The 24,737-nt window shown below is 41.6% G+C and overlaps 1 protein-coding gene across 1 annotated transcript in view; it reads left to right on the forward strand.

The window, feature by feature from the left end:
- Positions 1–24,737, forward strand: part of cachd1 (cache domain containing 1) — a 104,220-nt gene that overhangs the window by 25,034 nt on the left and 54,449 nt on the right. Inside the window, exons 2-3 of the mRNA XM_080888028.1 lie at positions 11,980–12,042; positions 21,365–21,513. Coding sequence (XP_080744154.1) covers positions 11,980–12,042; positions 21,365–21,513 — 212 coding nt within the window. The remainder of the gene's footprint in view (positions 1–11,979; positions 12,043–21,364; positions 21,514–24,737) is intronic.

Genomic DNA, 24,737 nt, shown 5'->3' on the forward strand with positions numbered 1-24,737 from the left:
TGGGGGGTGCAAAATGTACAATCTCTAAGATTGTACATTTTGCACCATCCTTAAAACTATGTAATCTTTTATTAACAGTTAGCAACGTCCTTATTAAGAATTAGTTTTTCACAAGGTTTCAGTATATCCAATTAGTCAGCTGTTAGTGTGTGGTTGCTGTGGCCTGAGGCCTTGTTTTAATGACTCGATTGCCTTGACTTCAAAGACCTCGTGTGGTGAAAACCATAAGGTAATGACTTGTGACCAAAGCCTCATACCACATGTACTTTGACAGGCACACCCCACAGTTTGTGCTACGAGGAAGAAGCCGGATAATGGGACAAAACTGCAACCTTTGAGTGATGTGTGCTAGGATGTAGTTGCATCAGTTTCTTAAACTGTTTCTTTCTTTTTTTTTAAAAAAAAAAGTATTATTATTATTTATTTTTGTATCTGAGACCTTCTCATTTCTGCCAGCGGTTAGTGCACAATACACTTGACAACTGAGTCCTAATTTTTTAACACTGTTTGCCAGACCTAAGATAGGTGTTTCCAATATCCCTGTGTTGGTGTTGTTTCTGGGCAATCATAATTAATGTTGGTCCCAGATATTCAAAGCTGAAAGTGACCAATCACATTGTTATATGTGACTGGTTATTGTGATATTGTCATAATGTTGGAAAATTTGTAGGGGGGAAAAAAACCTGCCAGTGTCCACCAACATTAATGATCCTGGAATACCACAAACATGGATACAGCCGATCTTGCCTTTAAGATAATGTAGATTATAATTGTCTTTGTCCTGTCTTCTTTCCCTCACCCTCAACCGGTCGGGGCAGATGGCTGCCCCTCCCTGAGCCTGGATCTGCTGGAGGTTTCTTCCTGTTAAAAGGGAATTTTTCCTTCCCACTGTTGCCAAAGCGCTTGCTCAAAGGGGGTCATATGATTGTTGGGGTTTTCTCTCTATTATTGTAGGGTCTCACCTTACAAGATAAAGAGTCTTGAGGCGACTGCTGTTGTGATTTGGCGCTGTATAAATAAAAATGAGTCACATTGAATTGAATGTAGCTAGGTTATGTCAGTGTTCTTGAGTGTGGACTAGTGCTAGGCCACATTTCCACCTTTTACCGTGCCATGTTTTGTCTACTGTACTTACAAGCATTTTGTGAAATAGCAAAGACAATGTCCACCACATGGCTGCACCGCAGTTGTTTTCTGTTTATTTAACTCTCCCAGTTTGTTCTGTTGAAATAGCAACCTCTAGATTTTGTGGGGAAGCACAACATTAAGTTGATGAAAGAGAGGATAAAATAATGAAACTGAAATGCAGCTTAGCTATTGTTTTTAAATGAGGGCAAAACTATTTCGTTCCACAAACAAGTCCTCATGCCAGTCTTCTGTTACTCATTACTGCCACTTCATTATTATCTGCCAAAGTTAAAGGAAACAAAGTTGATCAAATGTTAATATCTGACAGCTTTTTTTTTTTTTGCGACCTTAGTTTTATTTAAATGTCCTCTAGCTTTCGAAGCTTATTTCAATCTGCATTTCTTTCCCTTCTATCTTTCTCCTCTCTTTACTGCTCTAGTCTGACCCAGCCCCACTTTTTCCTAGCTTTTCTTGTTCCCCCTCCTCTACTCCTCCGCCCTCCGTTCCCTCCCTTGTTTTCTCTCACATGTGGAAAGCATTATATCCTGTCTGGTGGAGAGAGGGAGAGAGCGCAAACTTCCCAGTCTGAGACTGAGAGCTTCTTGGGGAGGCCCAGGGGTGGTGGGTAGTGTTAGGGTTTATACGGTGGTGACTCTCGCTCTCTTTCTCTCAGGCCTCATGCTGTTTGGATAAAAAAAAGGGGGGTTTGTTTTTTCAATGCACCACAGCACCCTATAGCTGACAGGCTTCACCCTCCCAGTGCATTAGACTGGAGGACACACTGGAGAAAGTCCAGTCAGAATTTATCAGTACAGGCACCGGCTCCCCTCACACACCCCAGCATATGTCAGGTGAATTATATGTAAAGATTCAAGCTGAAAATATGTCTCCTTTGTTTCCTTTCTTGGAATAGATCAGAGCAGATTTATTACACTTTTGTTTCCCAAGTAGTTTTTATTTTCATTTTTGTGGATTTGCTCATTTCGTCTTAGATTTTATAGATGGAAAATGTTTAGTTTTGCCTTTTTTATGAGTTGAGTGTCAGTTTCAGTTTTTCTTTGAATGTTATCAATAACGGGGCAAAAGCGGGTGACTCACATGTCAGATGCTTAGCATTAAAATTGTCATGTAGACACTCCAAGTCTAAATAAACACTGAAAATGAGAAAATGATCTTATTTCTTATTTTTGTGAGTGCATAATGTTTTTATTTATTTTTTTATTTTATTTTAGACAAATTTGTTTTTTTATATACCTCTGGTTTTACTTTTTGGTTTCAGTTTTCACTAATGCAAAAAAGTGGCATTTTTCTCAGTTTCTCAGAAATCCTACATATAATTTACCAAAATATCAACAATAATTACCCCCCCCCCCCCCCCCCCCCCAAAAAAAAATAAAATAAAATAAATTAAAAGTTAAAAATTTGGCCATTTCCAAAGAACTTTCATCAGTACAGAACTAGATCACAGTTAATCTCTACTGCAATCCAGATTTATGGATTTCTGCAGGTAAAGCCACATTAACTTTGTTTCTGCACTCTCCTTTGCTCTTCGTCATAGTTTTGTTTCGTTTTAGTTTTTGTAGAACAGGAACAGTGGGCTAATAAGGGTAACTTAACTTCTGAAGCTTTGGTCTTGAGATAAACCTTCAGTGCTTGGGCCTGGAGAGCTGCCGGGCTGAATAAATGTGAAGAATTTAGAATGGACATCAGGACTGTTCCAAGTGCATCCTGGGAATGAAAGCTTTCCTTAAAAAAAGCTGTTTTATGGAGATATAAAATCTAGGTGTATGCAGTCCTCCCAGCACACACACACACTTTTCTAACATAAACATTCAGAGGACATAACTACATGTTGAGAAAATTGAAAATGCTACCCCAGTCAATCCGAAAATGCTGAACTGCAAAGAAGCCTTTGAAAAGCAGCTAAAGTGCACGCTTGCACTCCCCACACTAACACAGTGTGTGGGCTTGGGCTTTGGGGCTATCGCCTCAGGTTGTCTGTTAGTTAGATTCACACAAATTAATTTGGCCCTAACCCCACCCCAATGCAGCAACAAGCAGTTGGCAGACACTGACGGACGGTCATTTAATTAACCGACCTGCTCCACTGGGTTGAAATGGAGACGCACTTAATTAGTGAGGGTTTGGTTTCTCTATGGCCATTATACTGGCATTTAGAGATCCATCTTTGACATGCCTTTTCTTACTGTACTCCCTCCCTCTTCTCCTCCTCTTTCATGGTTGAAGGCTTTTTTTTTTTTTTTTTTAACATTGATGCATAGAAATGAATCAAAAAAGTAAGACTGGATCTTTGACAGGCTTAACATACTTTTAAACAAAAAACAAAAAAAACCCCCCAAGCCTTGTAAACAGCTTGTAAAAGTTTAACCTGAGAAGATTGGATAGCCATAGCTGTGACATTATCAGTCAGGAGCTACTTATAGGACTTGGATTGGTCTGATCTGGCTGTGAATTAACAGACCGGTGTGGTGAGATGGTGATTGTGTAAATGGTGTGAATTCCTTGCAGCATGGTTCGATCATTTTTGGTGTAATTTTATTTTTAATTCCCATCTAATCACATTTATTTTACTGATTTGAATAAAAATAAAAGTGCTTTTATTTCGTTAATATGCGGCATTTGGCTCTGACTAGAGAAGTGCTTTTAATATTTGGCTTCTCACTGAGCTGCAGATAGTTAGAATTAAAAGGAGCTTCGTCATATTTTGTAAAACATTGCTGTTAAGCACCAGGTTTACCCCCAAAGGAAATGCATACGTCCTTAGGCTTTCTACTTCTCTTCTTCTGACCTGTGTGTTGTGGAGCTGCAAACTGCAGGTATAATTATTTCAGCCCTTTTTGGCTGCCTTGGGAAAATACAAAAATTGGGCTCCTGCTCTCTCTTCCTTGCCTTTCCTCCTCCAGTTGCCTGTTTCCTGACTTTGTAGCATTCAGAAAAAAAAAAAGAATATGGGAGGCGAGGATGGGGATAAACACATGGCAAGGGTCTGGGGGAAAACAAACACACGTGCACACACATCAGAGGAGGAACTCTAATGCTGCATCCTCGGCCCCCAGCCCTCTGTAGTGCCATGAGCTGGGAGTTGGCTGGGAAGCAGGGAGGAAGCAAGGGAGAGGGTAAAAAAAGGAGAGAAGCTGTGTACCAGCAGCATGGAGGAAGAAGCCGTTACTGTCCCTTGGGCTTTAATATTAAGCCTTTATCTGTCAGCTATATGGAAACCAGTCTCTCTGGCCCTACAGCTCCAACACATCTACACAGGCTGGATTTAAATTGTCTGTGGATGAATGTGACCTTCACCTTCATGGAGATTTCTTACAGTAGATTGAGCAACACACATGTACAAAGGCACTCTGCAGTTTCTATTTTTTATAGCAGTCATACCTATTTGATTCAGCTGGCACATGGTGAATATGAATTTGTGTCTCAGTGAGGCTCCCAGTTTGCCCTGTAGTGTGTTCACCGATGAACCACGGACCACTAAAGACAGCCCTGAAGACAGGATTAGAGAGAGAGAGAGAGAGAGAGAGAGAGAGAGAGAGAGAGTGAGTGAGTGTGTGTGTGCGCGCGCGCGCGCGCGCATCTTTGTATACAGGCTTGCTTGTGCAATTCCAGCCCCACTCTTTGAAGATCGATGAATTGCTAATATGTTCATTCCCAATCTGACGACTTCTGCTTCTTATCTTCCTTATTTTTTGCCTTTCTGTAATTTTTATTCTCCGCAGTCTTTTTCTTTACTACTAGTTTTTCCTTTTTGAAAAAAAAAAACCTACACGAATGACTCTCTAAGTCTCCATCATGTGGTTGGTGTCATCAGTCTTCTGTCTGGATTTTCTTCCCTACATCCCTGGGAACAGAAGACTCACTTTAAGTAAGAAGAGCCTCTTATGGTAGTTTGACATCCCCAAGAGGGCCTGACTGAGGAGATGAAGTGGTAGAGCTAATTAAATGGATACATATGGTTCCAGTGTTGATATGAGATGGGTGCAAAGAGGATGCAAAAGTTAAGGAGAAACCTAAGGGAGTCTGCTTTAGAACTGCAAAAGGCTGTGACGTGTTAATCATTTTCTCTTCCTGCAACTGAGAAAATAAATAAAGCAGTGAAAAAGTTTAAAGGAGTCAGATATTCTCATAAGTGAGGGCAGTATTTCCCTGTATGTCTCAGCCTACATGAATTATCCACAGTAAATGTACCATAGCTCTGAAAAGCTACCAAGTCCCTATATTTAGTTAGTGGAAGCTTACAGTTTGAGCTTCCACTAAGGTTTGGGCATTCCTGGGAACCACTCATCTGTGTCTAGGATTAACCCCATGGTGAATGGCTTTAAAATCTGGCCTAATGAGTCGAAGGCTGGAGCTCTGCAATCAATGCACAAGTCATCTGAATGCAATGCTTCCCATGTAGAGCCAGGGTTAGCCTTTTTGATGTGTCGTTAGAGACATGCGTTTTGGACCTTGCAGCAGTGCAATAAAATCTAAATGTTATGTATGGATGACATTTTGTCACTAAAGGCAAATGTTATTTAAAAAAACTCTTTTATCACAAATTTTAAACGTAAGACAATTTGGTATGTTAGTGGCAAGGGAAAACATTTACTGTTGTGTGAACTTTAACCAAGGGATAATTCAAAAAAGTGTTTTGAATTAGAATTATTTTGTGAAAACAAAACGCCAAAAAGGACCAGGAGAAGTATATTAGCCCCCTGCAAAACTGACTGTTATTGAGCTATAGCACAGACCATTGCTGTGCAATGATGTGCTTTAATTTTGTAGTGCTCACAGCTTGTGAAATGAAGCTGAAACTGAGGCGTATGTTATTTACACACAGACAAACTTCAGCAAAGCAAGATAAATCAGTTAAGGCTTGCTCACAAAACATGAGATTGATATACAAAGTTATCACAGCATATCCAAGTGTCACAAACTGGAGTGAGAAATATCAAGAAGTATCAAAGAGAGCCACACAGCGCGGAACAAGCCTGACAGAGGAAGAAAGTAGAAGTAGTGAGAGATGTGTCTAAAGACCTCAGAACAACTGCCAAGACACTACTGAATGACTTGCCATGTCAGGAATTGTAGTCTCAATGATGAAAATCATTAGACCCCTATGCAGGAATGGACCGTGAGGTTGCAGACCAAGAAAAGCTCCACTCCTACAAAAGATGCCCCTTTAAGTTAGACTGAGGAATGTTAAAGACAGCCTGGTGAGAGATTATACTTAATGGAAGCACATCCTTTGGTCCAATGTGACAAAATTAGAGCTCTTTGACCTAAGAGATGATATAGCGAAAGAATGGAGGAGTGTACAGCCCAAAAAACAGTGAAACACAAGGGTGGGAGCATTATGCTGTGGGAAAGCCTTAGTGTGTGTAGAACTATCAATCTCCTCAAGGTGAAAGGAAGCATAGAGATAGAATTTGTCAGGATATGTGAATGAAACTTAAAACAACTTATCAAGCAAAAAAGATACCCAACTGAAAATTGGCATCAGGGGAGCTAATAATTTTGAAGCAAATTTAAAAAAAGAGTGTAAGCATTCAAAATAAAACGAGGATGTTTGGAAAAGGTGGTCCTCCCTGAGCCTGGTTCTGTCAGAGGTTTCTTCCTGTTAAATGGGAGTTTTTCCTTCCCACTGTTGCCAAGTGCCTGCTCATAGGGGTCATCTTTTCATTGGTCTTTTCTCTCTATTATGATAGTGTCTTCACCTTACAATTTAAAACACAGGGATCTGTTTTTGTGGTTTAACACTCTATAAATAAAACTCAATAGAATGAAAGTATTAAAATAAAAAACACACACACGGTTAAACATTAACACAGTTCCAAAGTTTCCACTAGAATGCTCTTTGTTTGAAAAAGGTCTTGTTTAACCTTCCCCTTGTGCATCAGACATCTAAAATGAACATTTGTGTCATTTTCTGGTATTTGTAATTTGTCTTCTTTCATGATGCTGAGGTTTACCCAACAGAGTAAGCTACAAGGTGTGTAGGGAAGTCTGAGTGTCCCCTGGTACTCCAGTTTTGTGCATGTGTGATTGTGGGTCACAGGAGGCCACAGGACCGTGGTGGCCCGAGCAGCCTCAGGCGTCTCAGGTTTCAGAGCTGAGCATTCCTCTCCAGCTGCTCCATAGCTGTGAAAACCGCAAAGCAGCTCTAACAACAAACACTCTAGGCACTGGGGGGAAAGCCGGCTAACCTGTGGCTAATCAGCAACAACCGCTCTGCTCTCTTCAGGATTTGTTCGCAATTTCTCAAGATTGCTTGCTAAATGGAAAAACACGTAGTTCCCCTTCACAGTGCCTACTCCTCCCCCTTTCTCCTTCTCTTTTGTTATTGCAGTCTTTAAGTTTTAAAAGTGATTGCTGCTAAGTGGCGGAAGCTCTGTTTGAGTGTACTTTGGTCGTGTTTATTTGACAGTTCCATGTATTGGACCTTCGTCCCCCACCCACCCAAGAAGGGCGTGGAACTGTAGACTGTCTGGGCTTGGTGTTGCACTTTGCAAATAACTCAGTAGTGAAATGTGCTCGTGTGTTTGTAATAACACAATTAAAGTGTTTTGTGTGTTAGTGACTTGCTCTGTAAAATGAAATGAATATGCACAAAAGCAATCACTAGTAACGAGGACCACTGACTCCCATTTACACACTCAAAACTCAAAATTGTGTGTTTATTCCAGCCAGTGTTTATAAGCCATATTGGAAATAATTGAATTGTCAGAAATGTCATTTCATACTTAATCTACCAGTATAAGCTGAAAAGACTCATTATGAATCAGAAGAGAGCATTGTGCAGAGGTTTCAGCGAACAGTTGTATCTGTTTGTGTGTCTCTATCACTGGCTGACAATATTTGTCCTTTTTATTAGATTACATTATTTCCTAGTTAGAGTGGCAAATATTTGCTGATTTTCTGCTTTCTATTACTTTAATCCCCCCATCCCAAAACAAGTCTCTTGGTCTTCTTCTGTCCAACACCCTTTATTAGTACATAAGCATTGGAGCCCTCCCCCCATCCTGTAATCATCCTTTGTTGTGTTTCTAACTTGAAACTTCCAGCACAGTTCCAATTACAATGGGAAGAAAGGGAGGAAAGCATGCATAGATTATATAGGCAAAAGTGTTTGGCCGTACCGCGTAATCATTTTCTTTCTGGACTTTGGCCTGGGCCTTGTAGTTGCAGTGAAAAGAAATCTTTGTGCCTCCCAAGACATTTTTGGATGATTTTCTGCTTCCAGTGTTGTGGGAACAGTTCTGTCTCAGCATGATTTTGCCCCAGTGCATAAAACATGGTCCATGAAGGCACGGTTGGATGAGTTTGGTGTGGAAGAACTTAACTGACCCCCACAAAGCCCCGACCTCAACCCCGTCAAACACCTTTTGGATGAACTAGAATGGAGAATGGGAGTATTCAATGTCACAATGCCAAAATTTTTTCCATAGACACGCTCTCTAAAATCTTATGGAAAGCCTTAGCAGAAGAACAAATGCTGTTATAGGTACAAAAGGGTGGGTGAATTTTAGAAAAAGCTAATGCGGGTGTTGTGTGTAGGTGGCCCAATACTTTTCTTGTTGTACTGTATGTTCCAAGTGTTAAAGGAAAGGTTCCTCTGATGCTGAGGCACAATATCTCCAATAATAAAATGTCTTAAAGCGTAAACTGCTTGACAACTGAGCTCACTTTGTCACCAGATATACCCTGAAACAGAGACATGTCTAACTATGGCATAAGTCCATAGTAACACAAATCCAGGTTTAGTTTATTTAAGTTGCAATCTGGGTAATTGGTGTCCTCTGGAATGTGTCTGACAAAAGGTGTGGACAGGCATCAGGAAATGGTTGGAGTGTAGAAACCAGACAATTTAAGGCTTTGTGTACGGTGGGGCAGCTTACCGTGAAACACCTGCCCGCCTGCTGCCTCAACACAAACATTAGTTGTACTGTGTTTGTAGCTGACACATGGCACCGGTGCCTGTGTTTAACAAGTGTGTATGTGTAAATAAGTAGGAGAAAAAGAGAGAGAGAGCAAATATACAAGACTCGAGAGACCATCTGAATAAATGTCTGCATGTTTCTGTGTGTCAGAGCAGGTCCGTATTTAGGCGGCTCATATAATGTTTTTCTGGGGCTCTCTGAGTGCTGAGGTCACAGCCGGACTCATTTTCTCCATGCCTTAATGCACCACTCACATCCTCTCTGCTCAACAATATAAATCAGGAACTGTTAAAAATGTTTCAGCCTAGAAGGCGAAGGGAGGGAAATTTAACATCATCTTGCAATTCGAGCTCATAAAAACCTTCATTTTTATGCTACGGCTGACTTCTAGACTCGGGCAGGCGTTTCCCCTCCCAACTGAGAAACTGATGCAGTTGACAGGACTATGTTTTGGCAGGTAGTCAGGTTTATCATTCTCTCTTGGCCGCTAATAAAATGGATCCAGACGCACTCGTCTCAACAGAGTAATGCAACAGCACTACAGCCGGTGTTTACCTTGTCTTTTTTTTTTCTCTTTCCTCCTCATCTCTTGATTGATGAAGATAGCTGGATGCTATTAATTCAGTGTAGTCTCACAGCATCATCATGCAACAACGGGAACCCCCCCATATAACTTCTTCTTCATCCAACTTGTAGGTGTTTCAAAACTCAGAGAAGTAACATTAATGATGCTTTCACTATATTCACACGTGCCAAGGAGCCAAAATATGCAACAGGCTGCCTGAGCCCTGCAACTAAACGCTGGATGGAATGTAACTATTCTTAGCTGACACTGTTTGACAAATCCAAATATCTGGTCTTAGAAAAATCTTCTCACGTGGCTTTTTTTTTGTTTTGTAATTGTGCTAGCATATTCTGCTCTAGAGTGTACTTTCTTGATTTCAGTTTTAAACACAAACAGCCAATCAAGGAGCACTAAATACAGGCGGCAAGAAAATGCAGACTAACATTCACCTCACTGTAATTTAAAGTATTATAAAAAATAAAGGGAATGAGGTTCCGATTGAAGAATTGGCCTCAAATTCTTTTGAGACTTTTTCCAGTTCTGGCTGCAGCGGACACATTTACAGGGAGTGCAGAATTATTAGGCAAATGAGTATTTTGTCCACATCATCCTCTTCATGCATGTTGTCTTACTCCAAGCTGTATAGGCTTGAAAGCCTACTACCAATTAAGCATATTAGGTGATGTGCATCTCTGTAATGAGAAGGGGTGTGGTCTAATAACATCAACACCCTATATCAGGTGTGCATAATTATTAGGCAACTTCCTTTCCTTTGGCAAAATGGGTCAAAAGAAGGACTTGACAGGCTCAGAAAAGTCAAAAATAGTGAGATATCTTACAGAGGGATGCAGCAGTCTCAAAATTGCAAAGCTTCTGAAGCGTGATCATCGAACAATCAAGTGTTTCATTCAAAATAGTCAACAGGGTCGCAAGAAGCGTGTGGAAAAACCAAGGCGCCAAATAACTGCCCATGAACTGAGAAAAGTCAAGCGTGCAGCTGCCAAGATGCCACTTGCCACCAGTTTGGCCATATTTCAGAGCTGCAACATCACTGGAGTGCCCAAAAGCACAAGGTGTGCAATACTCAGAGACATGGCCAAGGTAAGAAAGGCTGAAAGACGACTACCAGTGAACAAGACACACAAGCTGAAACGTCAAGACTGGGCCAAGAAATATCTCAGGACTGGTTTTTCTAAGGTTTTATGGACTGATGAAATGAGAGTGAGTCTTGATGGGCCAGATGGATGGGCCCGTGGCTGGATTGGTAAAGGGCAGAGAGCTCCAGTCCGACTCAGACGCCAGCAAGGTGGAGGTGGAGTACTGGTTTGGGCTGGTATCATCAAAGATGAGCTTGTGGGGCCTTTTCGGGTTGAGGATGGAGTCAAGCTCAACTCCCAGTCCTACTGCCAGTTTCTGGAAGACACCTTCTTCAAGCAGTGGTACAGGAAGAAGTCTGCATCCTTCAAGAAAAACATGATGTTCATGCAGGACAATGCTCCATCACACGCATCCAAGTACTCCACAGCGTGGCTGGCAAGAAAGGGTATAAAAGAAGAAAAACTAATGACATGGCCTCCTTGTTCACCTGATCTGAACCCCATTGAGAACCTGTGGTCCATCATCAAATGTGAGATTTACGAGGGAAAACAGTACACCTCTCTGAACAGTGTCTGGGAGGCTGTGGTTGCTGCTGCACGCAATGTTGATGGTGAACAGATCAAAACACTGACAGAATCCATGGATGGCAGGCTTTTGAGTGTCCTTGCAAAGAAAGGTGGCTATATTGGTCGCTGATTTGTTTTTGTTTTGTTTTTGAATGTCAGAAATGTATATTTGTGAATGTGGAGATGTTATATTGGTTTCACTGGTAAAAATAAATAATTGAAATGGGTATATATTTGTTTTTTGTTAAGTTGCCTAATAATTATGCACAGTAATAGTCACCTGCACACACAGATATCCCCCTAAAATAGCTAAAACTAAAAACAAACTAAAAACTACTTCCAAAAACATTCAGCTTTGATATTAATGAGTTTTTTGGGTTCATTGAGAACATGGTTGTTGTTCTATAATAAAATTATTCCTCAAAAATACAACTTGCCTAATAATTCTGCACTCCCTGTAGTTCTTCACCCAGCCGCGGTGATGGCTTTATTAGAGCTAGAGAACTTAATTAGCTTTAATGCCATGTACGCAGGAACAGGTCCTGGTTTGACTGAGTTTTACAGTTTGTTAATGAAAAAGGTTTCCTTTAAAGTGATGGATTTGAGTTATTGGATCTCGATCAGCGTTCCTCGTGATCTAACGTCACTCTCTCTGCTTGGTTCCCTCTCTTTACAGAGGATTTTCAGCTCGTTCGTTTACACCGAGAAGACATCAAACGGAGAGACAGAAGTTCAGCAGGTGAGTAACAAAAGCTTCCTCTGTCGTGCGTGCGTGCGTGTGTGTGTGTGTGCGTGTGCATGTGCGTGCGTGCCTTCCTGGCCATGCGTGGTGTGCCTGTGCGCGCCATGGACGGTGCCTGTCATGTGCAGAGTTGAGCCCAGCAGCGCTGAACACATGCACCAGCCATCAGAGGAAAAAGGGGGTGTATTAAAATTCTGTGGCTGCTGTCTCATTGGCTTTGAAGTTCTCTGCCTGTTTTTCCACTTGTCTGTGCTCCCTCTCTCATTCCCCCCCCCCCTCTCTGTCTTCCCATCTCCCTCTGCTCACAATGTGAGCACATAGCTTTCAGTCAGACAGAATAATAAAAAAAGAACATGAATGATTTGTTTAAAAAAAAAAAAAAAAAAGAACCCACCATCCCCCAATCCAAGAGCTTTTTTTGGTCGTGAATTAAAAAAAACAGTATGCACAGAATCCCTGGCATCCTATGTCACATCAGGCACGATTTGATTTTGTGTGTGTGTGCGTATTTTACTACTGCACGAGGGATCTTGGAAGAGTGACAGTAAACACCAGACTGGTAAACAGCCACCAGCAAGAACAGACAGGTTGATGTTTGTTTGCATTTCTCCCGCGACTATTTCTGTCTGTGCTCCAGTGTGTCATCTCATGCATGTGTTTGCGAAATATATACTATCTCACCTTGCAGGTATTTACGATTCCACAGGCAGCTAAAACTGGCTTTAAAGCGCTCTTCGTCCTTCGTCTCCATAGAAAAGCCGCCTTTCTGAACAGCTTGCAAGCCAACGGCAGTGGTCTCTCATCTTTGAGTGCCTCTTGCTAAGGATAGTCGCGATTATGATCTTTAACACATGTCTCGCTAATTTCAGTTGAACAATTCCAACCTCTGTGTTTCCAGAAAGTCCAACAAAAAACAATAAATCTTAGCTTTCCAACTTGCGTTGCGTGTGGTGTGCTATAACAAGAAGCGATCGCAGAACAAAAGGTCCTCAATGTGGGCTCATTTGTAGCTGCTGTATGTCTGTGTCTGGCTAAGAGAGTGGGCAAAAATTCTCACTGAAACCCTTTTGAGTCGGGCCCCAGCTAATCCAGATGACAGCTCTGGCATAGCTGTGTGTGTCCGTGTCCCCGAGCCAAGCTAGGGCTCAATTAGGATGGTATCTACAGAGGAAGAGAGCGAGAAGAAAGACAGAAGGCAAGGAGCTGCAAAGGGGTCCCCTCTAACAGCTTCGAGTTTCTCCTCTGGAAATGTATTATTTAGACAGGCACACAGATGTCTGTCCCTTTCTGATGACACAGGTTCTCCCTCTTCCTGTCTGGCTTTCTTTCAGTCTTTCCTGTGAGTGTGTTCTCCATGTTGAACACATGCTGTCAGAGTGGTTGTCAATAATTAAAAATGCTGGCAACCATTAATGTTTTATCCTATGCCAGATGTGGCAGATGCTGCCTAAAAAGGAGGCTAAATGTTTGTTTTTTTTTCTTAACAAAAGAAATGACACATTTTTCTAGTTGCCCTAAAAAGTTGATTTTGGTCTTATTCACAGTGGGTCACAGCAGTGGGTTTGATTTGGCAGATTTTTATGTATGCTGGATGCCCTTCCTCACACAACCCCAAAGCGATTTTTCTCCTCCAGAGAGCTCTCATTCTTACTTTTTAATATACAGCAGGGCAACCTGAGTAAAACAAAGAGGTCCCTTGTTTGTTTTATATGAATACATGTTTATTCTCTGTTTGTTTGCTTATTTATGTGCTTATTTTATGTGTTTCTTTAAACAACAAAAAAAGAAAAACAGAAAAAATGCCCATCACACACAAAAAGTTGTTAATATAAAACGTGGTATAAAAATTATGTTGTCTGAAATTTGCTATAAAATGTAACATTGTCTAATGCTGGCTCTAAAATTAAAAAAATGTCTATAAATATGTTATACTATAGAATAAGAACGCATTGATGAGGTAGCAGATTAACCACTACCATCGAGTTCATATTATATTATATTTAGCTTGTTGTCTGTGCTTGTAAATTTCACTGAGGGAAGCTGTTTATGCTGTAGGGCTCATTCGTGAGATTCCCTAAGGAAAAAAAATCTCATTCATATTTGCTTTTCCCTCCCTTGATGACGTCACAGCAGTGAGTGGTGAGGTCAGGGCCGAAACATTGTGGTATACTAATAAGTACAGCACACACAATACAAACTACAAAATACACAGTGAATAACACTTATTATCTCTGCATCATGGCACGTGGTCGTGGGGGGGACATATTGGGGAGCAAGTGCAAATTTAGTCCTCAAAGCAGGAAAAATGGGCATGCGTAAGAATTTGAGCGAGTTTGACAGCGACTGAATTGTGATGGCTACACAACTGTGTCCAAGCATCTCCAAACCTGCATCTTTTGTGGGGTGTTCCTGGTCAACAGTGCTCAGTAATAATAATGGATTGCATTTATTAGCACTTTTCAAGGCACCCAAAGTGCTTTACAATACCACTATTCATTCACTCTCACATTCACACACTGGTGGAGGCAGCTACGGTTGTAGCCACAGCTGCCCTGGGGCAGACTGACAGAAGCGAGGCTGCCATATTGTGCCATCGGCCCCTCTGGCCATCACCAGTAGGCGGTAGGGTAAAGTGTCTTGCCCAAGGACACAACAACCAGGACAGAGAACCCGGGGATCGAACCGGCGACCTTCCGGTTACAGATGAGCTTCCCAACCCCCTGAACCACTATCAAAAGAGATCCGAGAAAGGAACAGTAGTGTACCAGCGACAGGGTCGTGAGCTGCCCATCAGCCCATGCTGATCCTTGTCCACTGCATAAAGTGCCAACAACGTGCATATGAGCATCAGGTGGCCTGCAATAATGGGTCACTTTTTCTTTTAAACATAATGTGGATGGCTGTGATGTGTGTCTTGCTTACCTGGGGAACACCTGGCGAGCATCTGTTGGATGTGCTGGGTAGACAATTCAGATCCAGGGAGGTCCCGCCCTATAACTTGCAGGTCTTAACCCTTGTAATATCCTCGGGATTCCCATACACTTGTTTGCCATACACCTACGGGTCATTTTTGACCCGAGGACAACACAAGGGAGGAGCTGTTGCTAGATACCACAGTACACCTTCAGACGTGTAGTGGAGTCCATGCCTCGACAGGTCAGGGCTTTTTGGCAGTCAAAAGGGGACCAGCAGAAGTTTGAGGTGGGGTGTCTCATAGCCTTTTCTGTTTTCCTCAATTTCTTTAATCAGTTTTTTTGTGATCATGATTCAGATTGTAGCTGTTGGCTTAAGTAAGTAAAGGCTCAAAAGTCTGTTGGATTTTCTGAAAATGAGAAAAATGAAATTGTACCAGATCCCTTAAAGTATGTGATCAGTACTTTATCCTATATTCATGACCTTAAATCTGCATATCTGAACTCAAATGGGTAGTGTGTGTGCACACTACATTTTCCAATGTTATTGCCGTTCAGTGAGCCACTCTGGCTTCGGGAACGCATTGGAGCTGTCACTCAGCCCAGGCAGAGCCCTTTTTGCGATGTGACATTTAAGAAATGAAAGTAAAAGGACAGCTAAAAATGGTTCTGTTCAAGTCGAGAAATTAGGTTTGGATTATTCCCTCATTTCAGGTGCGAACTGCTAACATTTTATTGGCTTGCCACTATATTCCTACACTGAGAAGAAAAGTTAGATTGGGTTTCTGTTGGCATATAAGGATAAATGTAAACAACTTTAGCTTGACATCAGATGGTATTTATAGTACATAGTTATAGTCTGCAATACTGTTGTGAACCCGTTCCTAATGTGCAACCCTATTGGTTAATTTCACGCTAACTGTGTTGGTGATTGTTCTTTAAAAGTCATCAGGGCAAGTTTACTATGACTGTAATGCACATCTTCAATATCTTTAGTTGTGCCCAGCTTACTAAAAGATGATTGTTTTGGAGAATGCCTTAAATGTCAATAAGATTTTTTTAAAAATGTAAATCTTCCCTTTCAGTTTCTGTTTCACTGTCTCACTATGCCTAACCTAATCTGGCAGAAGCCTCAAAGCTTCTTTTTAGTCTGATGAATCAGCAGCAAAACCCATCCATGACCTTTTTCAATGTAATTTATCCCAGACAAGATCGGTCAGGTTCTAACAACCCTAACATTGTGTACTTCTCTAAGACAGGTGATCTGTCACACGGCATCTCAGTCTATGCTAAAGTCCAGATTATGGCAGGGCTATTGCAGTGCATATTAGTACATATTATTGCACATGTTGTGTGTGGTTGGTTTTAGTGTTATGGAAATGTATGAGTGAAGCTGAGCGGAACATTAGCATAAAACTGAACCACACCCACGCCGCCACGTTAACAGATTTGAGCCGTCAAATGTTTTGTACTTCATCTCTGAAACGTGCTGCGACTTTAACGTTTTTACAATCGACCTGTTAACCACACATTAAAATGTACTTTCTCCAGTCATGCTGAATACCTACATCATTATGTCCAGAAGGAACGAGTCAGCACTCTAATAGCCTTGGAAAACTTCTCACCCTCATTATAAGCAACAAGTCCTTTATGAGAGGTTCGTTTATCCAAGCAGAGGCGACCCATGCACTGTTAACTTTCTATATAATGGCTGAGGTTTGCAGAATAGACCTGCATCCCGCTTTTACCAAGTCCTTTACCCCAACATTCCGAAGTAAGTTTTGGTTTGCCACAAATGCCGCTGCCAGCGACTGTGGTTGAAGGCTGACTGGCAAACCTCATTAGGTCCAACACGAGACTTCAACGAACATCCGTTCCACTCAGTCTGCTTTTGTGGCGCAACCAGCCCCACTGGGTGCTGCAAACCCTCCATATGCTGGTTGGATGGGTCAGAGATGGGAGAGAGGAGTTGTATGTTTTGGGGAGAGTGGTTAATCTGCAGAGCACAGGTTGGTTTTGGCTGCACCGGGCAGACTGTAACATGAGCTTGAACTTGCACAGCTAGAAGGTTCTGGTTTCTTTTAAGTCGCTCTGTTAAAACTCGAGCTTTGGTTTCTGTGTGACTTTCCCTCCTCCAGCTATGGAAACACTTCTTAGCGGAACACTGGCCTATTTTTCCTTTTCTTGCAAAGTTCACTTCAACTGATTTTCACTGTGAGTGTGTCCATGTGTGCATTTAAATTCTTGCCCCTGTATGAGTGGTCACGCTGGTGTTCGTGTTCCTTGCGGTGGAAGGTCAATAATTGCGGGCTGTGCCTCAGGCCCCTCCTAAAACCCTTGGAATAGCGGCCAGCTGATTAGGCATACAAGCGGTCAGTGGGTCGTGGTGTATTTCCCTTTTCCTGGATTCAATCTCAGCCATTTTTCAGGCAGCTGTAATTACGGGAACAAAGGGATCCACGTACTGTGGGGAATAAGCCTTTTTCTGTTTTTAACAAGGCTGAGGTGACTCAAAGTGACTTTGGAAAGTATTTACTGATTTGTTTTTCATTCTTAAAATTTACATATAATAGAAAACTATACATTATCTGAAGATTTTGTTACTTTATTTTATCTTTATTTTCTCTAAAATAATTAGATGCCACTTGTGGATTAGTTCGATCTACAAGGTTTTGGACAGTTAGACTTTTTTCTTTTTGATATCAATTTTGCACCAGTATATCACCATAATTTAAAATGTTAAGCTTTTAAGATTTAAAAAGCTCATATTTTGAAGGAAATCTTTTGACAAGCCAAAAGATTTGAAAGTAATTGTAAAATTATTTTTATTTATAACTTTGCATGGCATTCTCCAAAACTGTTAAAAATGATCCTTGTTTATCCCATGCTCGGCCTTTGTGCAGCAAGCCATTGATGAAAGAATTCGATTAAGTAGATCCCTCTCTGCCGTCCTTTAATGCTTCCGTAACACTTGGAGCAAACAGTGGTTGGAGACTTCGGTACAATCAGAAATATTATGGCGTATACAATCAACTTGTTGCATGTGAAGACTCTGACCAGCCCTGCAACTGCTCTCAGAAGTGACTTTGGAAGTCAGTCTGCTATACGTTTGCAACTTAATGGGGTGAAGTGCTTTGTGATAATAGGGTGGTTTACTGTGACAAATAGGGAAAAGCGTAAATCTGTTGCCAAATACTGACATAGTTGCTACAAGACAGTGACTGCAATATGAGTGCTTAACAACCTTACTGTAACATATATAAAACAATAGTATAGAAAAATATAACCACAAGGAGTTGAGGACCCATTGAGTCGAGTCACCTATTGTAGAGAGAAGTGTTGCAATTGAATTTGTGCAGACCTACTGCAGAGTGTTGGAAATCTCTCTCTTCTTGTAAATTTGAGTAGACGGCAATTATTTGTAAACCTTAACCAAACACAAATGTTTGGAGACGGGTTGCCAACCGCCAGCCAAACTGTTTGTGAACAAAAGTGCTCACTGAGAGGTTGAGGTTGTTGCCTGGTAAACCTTTGGGTGACTAGTTGGTTGTTACAGCTATTTGCAATTGATCACCGAATTTAATTTTTCTCTCCTAGTCACAAGGGGATTGCCATCCTACTTTTACTTTACTGTGACTGAGCCACAAGACAGCTTTCTTCTGATTGGCTGCTCCTGATTAACGAAAGGTTTGAATGTCAGGTTTGTGCTCTCTTAGCCAAGGCTCTGTGTCTTAGATGACACATTCAGGATATCCCCTTCCTTCAGCATCATATGGACCCAAGAAACTGAAAATGAGGAATTAGATTGGTCTTAAACCTGAGCTTTTGGCTCACAGAAATTGCTTGCACATACTCTGACATTATTTTTTGGAAAGTTTCACCAGGTTCAACATCCACACCTACCAGTGCACTAGAAATGCTGTAAAAACAATAACAAAGCACAATAGTTCCTCTTTAATAACATGATTCCAAATTATCCTATGCCAAATTATGACCACCAGCATCATAAGACTATCAGTTCACCTTGGCCTGGGACTAAAAGCCGCAGTTACTGTTTATAAATGTACAATCATTCAAATTCAGCCAATCAGAATAGGGAAAAAGGTTTATGGACGATCTGAAGGGGGAGTGAGGAAAAGAAAAAGGCTTGTTAACAGGGCAATTTATAACAGATTACATACATGTCTTGCCTCACATTAGTTAGATGGAAGTTCCAAACAATTCCCCATCTTTTCAAGGTTTTTTTTTTTTTTGGGGGCAAACAAAAGCAAGAATAGGAGTGACTGGTGAAGAGCTGCTGGTGTGCTGGTTATTAATGTCCCCCAGGAGGCTGCTACAGAGCTGGTTATTAGTTTCCCCAAAGAGCTGGATCCCTGTTTTGAAAGAGCACTGTGATTTGTGTGCTCAACCAGAGCCTAGTCCTTCAAAGAAAAAGTATAATGTATGCTTGTTCAGGGGGGCAGCATGAAGGGCTCCAGTAAACACAGCTGAATTAGCTGTTGTTGCTGCCTTTGTCTGGAAACCCCATGTTTCTCCTCTGCTTCTCAGTTTCTGTGCATTGGTTTAAAAGTAAATTATACCCTAAAACAGAATTCCAACTGACTGGAAATTTGTGGGGATCTTTATATGCATATTTCAAAAACATTTAATATGGTAAAACATTTGATTTTGATTGTGCAAAGTTGTCAGCATAAGGAGATGAGAGAGAGAAAAAAAACGTGCTACGTAAAATGTGTTGCAATAAAATGCATGCATGTTGCAGTTGTTCTTTACCACAAATACTTGCATGCAGCTGCCACAAGCTCCTACGTTTCACTCTAGTTGCACACCTGTTGTGTTTTTAGGTGGATTTTCTTAAATTATGCAAGATGTGATTAGTGGAAGTGGAGTGCGTTTGAGTTCTTAAATCCCCATCATTCTGCTATGGTTTAAGCAGGTCCAGATCTGTGCTGCTTTGATATCACTCAGCTTCCTTTTATGAATATTAAGTTGTGTACGTCTGCGCGCATGTGTATTTAGGGGCTCACTTTATGTCAGGATTCTTGGAGGTGTCATTCCCTGTTTACACGTTTATACAACAGCGTACAGCCACACCCCCAACCGACATATTTGGAGTTTCGTAAAAATAGGGCTGAATGAAGCAAATGAGCTGTGTCAAGCTGAGGACATGGGTGACATTGTTTGTAGTACTTTTCTTGTGCCTTAGAACAGTCCTTTTTCTGATGTTTCTTTTATTTTTATATATATAAATTGTAGGAGCGCCAAACATAGACGTTATCCATTTATATTAAAAGAAGGCTGAGAGGAAAGCTGAGGTGATTGTCAAACAAACTTCTTTAAGGACAAAGCAGCAAAAAGACAAAGAGAGAGAAAAGATAACAAGATTCAGTGAGAAAGAAGCCACAAAAACTCATGGCTCCTTTTGATTAGCAGCATTTACTTGCATATGCCACTGCAGGGGGAAAAGGAAGTAGTCAATCAGTCATGGAAGTAAACACACATGGAAGTAAACTGTTTGGACCTCCCACAAACTGTTAAACACGGATAAACTATTTAAAATATTAAAAGGCATTGCGTGTATGCTTGTATTTGTGTCTTTGTAAAAGCTCCGCAATCTGTGTTATTGACTGCAAAGTTCTGTTTGACTGTTTCACTTGAGAATGTGAACAATTTCAGGTAAACGTTCACAGGTGTACAAACTGTTTGAAGTACACTTTTGCATTGCAGTATGAAACCACACATTTGCTGCAATGGTGAATTGTTGTTATCAGGCTGATGAATAGCTTTTCTGACCAATCAATTTTCACTCTGTTGTTGCAAAGTGAAGTGGTTATAAGAAACAAATGTGTGCGATCCGAGAACTAGCACCATTAATCATGTTTCGTACTATCAACAAAAATGTAGTGGTTTACACAAGCCAAAGATCCCCTTTGGGGATCAGGAAGGGCGCCTGGTGTAAAAAGTCTCCCTAATCAAACATGTGGTTCTACCTTGTGGAGCAGCTCTTTTTAAATAAGGAATTCTTTCAACTATCAGCAAAAAGAGTGCTATCAAAACTTATGTCATTGTCTCACATCTGTGGGTTGTAATCCCAGGGGGAGGAAATGTGTGACTGAATTTTTAGCAAATGGGATCCCACCATACTCCTGAACTACATTCCCGTCTTTGGCGCCATATTTGGCCCCTGATTTAGATCTAAGTGGGAAACTTGAGCCACACAAACGTGCTGTTAATATGAATTCGCCTCTCCTTGCACTGCCACTTGGAATCACGCAGACCAAGTAGCTGGTAGTTTTAAATGCAAAGTTGTCTGTTGGATTAGGCATGTGGGAATGGGGCGGGGGTTATTTATGTGTCACCATTAGTTTTTGTCTTATTGACACAGTTTTCATTTTTCCTTTGTGCAGCTGGCCAAGAAGATTCGGGAGAAGTTTAACAGATACCTGGATGTGGTGAACAGGAACAAGCAGGTGGTGGAAGCCTCGTACACCGCCCACCTCACCTCTCCGCTTACTGCCATACAGGACTGCTGCGCCATACCAGCATCAATGATGGAGTGAGTAGCTTTCTCTTTACAATCACTTTACCACTTTTCCTCGTTTCCTTTGTGTGTCTCTCGTAACACGCACACCAAAGTCTCTGCAGGAGGGTTCACTCTGTGCCTGTAAACTCACCTCCCACTGTTAGCACCTGCACTCAAGCTCTCTATGCATTGTTTTATGGGCCAGCTACACACAAATCCCCATTTCTCCCTTGTTTTGATCATCCTTGGATTAGTTATAGCCGTATTTAAATCGCATCATTTGCTGCCTTGAGCTAGCGTCATGCTCTGATTACATGGGAGCTTTTTAAAACTCTAACCATAAGATGGAACAAATTAAAAGGTTGGTTTTACCTCTTCTGCACTGCACCCCAACTACAAGTTTTATGGGACCTGGAGCCAAGGACGGCATGGAGTTATCTATAGAAAAAAACGTGGAGGTTGAATGGCAATTTCAATTTTTGCTTGTTTTTTTTTTTTTTTTTTTTTTAAATCGCTTTGATGATAACAGCAGTAATGACCAAAAAAATCCAGTCGGGCTCTACTGGGTTAATATAATATATATAGCACAAATAAGAGAAGTTTTTGGGGGAAAATGCCTACATATATATTTAAAGCTGAGCTTTGGATTAAATCTGTCAGAGTTAAGTCCTATACTGAGACGGGTTCAAATTGGCCCAGCGTACAGTAGAATCAGATTTTTGGCCAATCATCGGCTCGAGCAGGGGGAAAACACTGTTCAAAGCCGAGCTCGGAGAAAAAGGGAGAAAGTGCCGCTTTCAGTTCTAATCTACAGAGCAGCAGCTGTCTCTTCCCGTCCGCCCTCCTTTCTCCATTTTTGTCCGCCTCCCTCCCCTTTATCAGCCGACGCTACAGGTTACTGCTCTCTGAAGTCTTTGCACCGCAGACTCCACAGACTGCAAGGTCACCTGTCTGTCCACCTGTGATGCAGAGGGAGGGGAGGCGGGTTGTACCTGGCTCAGGGCCATTTGCCACCTGTAGCTGAATTCAGGATGAAACATGTGTGTAACATGTTGTACTTACATGTAACCGTCGTTCACGCAAATGTGCTGCATTATCAGCCCATTATGCGTGCTTAAAATGCAGCTCTAAAACTGTGGACACAGGAAAGAAAAAATGCTGAGGAAAAATTATTATGCAAGACCTGGACGAGAATAATAGAATGATGCAGCGGGAGTTCGCAAGGGGGGGTTGTGGTGTTGGTTGTGGACATACCAAACTGAAGCCGAATCTGATGGATCCCTAACTTCAAAGCCTCTTCCTCGGGGGAGGGGGGGGGAAGCAGAGAGCTGTTTTGCTTTCATATATTTGAGCGCTCGCAGTTTAATAAAATATCTAAAACGGCTTATGCCTTATCTTCTAAAAGATAGCGGGTGCTCTGTTTGTTGAATGCGGGGAAAATAATTATTCGCTGATGAAAGTTTTCTTTAAAAACTTCTAGAAAGAATTAAGAGGTTTGGGGAAATCTGGTTTCTCTGCTTGGTTGCGAGGAAAAGCGTCTTGGCTTATGACCTCCAGCGAAACTGCGGCTCGTCTACAATTCCCTTTGTGTACTTGCTCAACAAACAGCGTATGTGTACTTTAATAGGCTTCAGTCATACCAGTAGCAGATAGCTGCTTATGTCTGTTTACAGACTTTATGCTTATCTAACCTAACTGGGTGCTCGCTCGTGGATCTAACAATCTTCTCACTGAAGTCTCTGCGATACAATGTTGTGCATTTCCTGATATATTGAGCGTTACGGCAAAAGCCTGCAGGCAAATAGCTCAACGCTGGAAATGGCCACGGCCTAGACTGGCTCTTTTTATGCAGCATAACATGTCGTATCTGATACAAGCGCAAACTGGGAGGAAAAAGCAACACTGTGCAGTTTCACTTCAAAGTTTTTGGTGTAACCGTTTCTTGACAAAAACATCTACTTCCTCTAAACCTGGGTATTTCAGCCGCCTACAGTGCAGTTTTATATCCTTTCCCAGGCACGTCAAACCCCTGTCACAACTTGCCTAGGGTGACCTGAGGTGATAACATGATAATGACCCACACCTTTTTTCACACCTTGGCTCATGTGATGACACACATCAGAATCAGAATCAGAATCAGAATGGGTTTATTGCCAGATGTTGAGGTTTACAACATTAGGAAATTGCTGCGGTGCTTCAGTGCAGACAATAAGAATTAAAGTGCTATGTAGAAAGAAAGATATGTGCATGAGATATACATGAGATATATACATGAGAATAAGAATTATGAGTGCTACGTAGAAAGATATATACATGAGTGCAGGTGGTGATCAGTGCCAAACATGAAATGATGCAGTGACACATGACCTACAAGTGGGTCAACGACCACCTCCAAAGGGAACGATACCGAATAGGGGTTAAATACCTGGAGCTCTCCAGCTTTTGTTTTTAGAACTGATGAAGCCTCTTGGATGAGCAGAGTGAAGCCGTTTTTAGTCCTTAAAGGTACCCTTCGTGTGATTCCTTTATGTTGAGAAATCCAGGCTAGGAGTTTCCTGTTATTCCTGACCGTCCTGTTTGCGTTACGTTGCCACAGATAAATGTACTTCCCAAACTCTCAAACTTGTTTATCTTGAATGTAAAAGAACAAACAAAACAAAACACACAAAAAACACGTATTGCTGCCAAAAATACATTGTGGAATATGTGCGGAGAGGAGTTAGCCCAGAATTGGTCCAGTTCAGTGTGTCCTTCACTAGTCTTGGGCATCAGCTGCTTCTCGGGGTTCCAGTCAGGTCAGCCAGTTTAGTAGTGGGGGATCAGGTGGTTCACAGGGTGTCTGCTAGTCATCAGGCTGGCAGGCTATCGTTTTGCGGAGGGAGGCCACCAAGGGCAGCGCTTAGCAGCCAGTGGTATGCTTTAATCACCGCTGGGTCTCAGCGACGAGCCCGGCCTGAAAATAGCAAATGTATGTTGCTTGTTTGGAATGGTGCGCATGAGCCCCTGTATGTTTGTATTTTTAACATCCAATCTCCAGGTGCTCATTTCAACAGTTTCACTGCTATGCAGATGTAAAAGTGAGAAGTGTGCACGGGAGCATCTCATGCATGGCACTTAATGGTGTCATTTCACCAGTAGTCCTTGAAAAGATGAGCTGCAAGTGAGCCGTTCAAAGAAAATGCCACGGATGTGATCCTCAAACGTACTTTTATGAGGTAAAACAATGAAAAATAAATAAATAAAAAATTGGCAGTGTG

The sequence above is a fragment of the Rhamphochromis sp. 'chilingali' genome (assembly GCF_963969265.1).
Source record: "Rhamphochromis sp. 'chilingali' genome assembly, chromosome: 7".
Lineage (NCBI taxonomy): Eukaryota > Metazoa > Chordata > Actinopteri > Cichliformes > Cichlidae > Rhamphochromis > Rhamphochromis sp. 'chilingali'.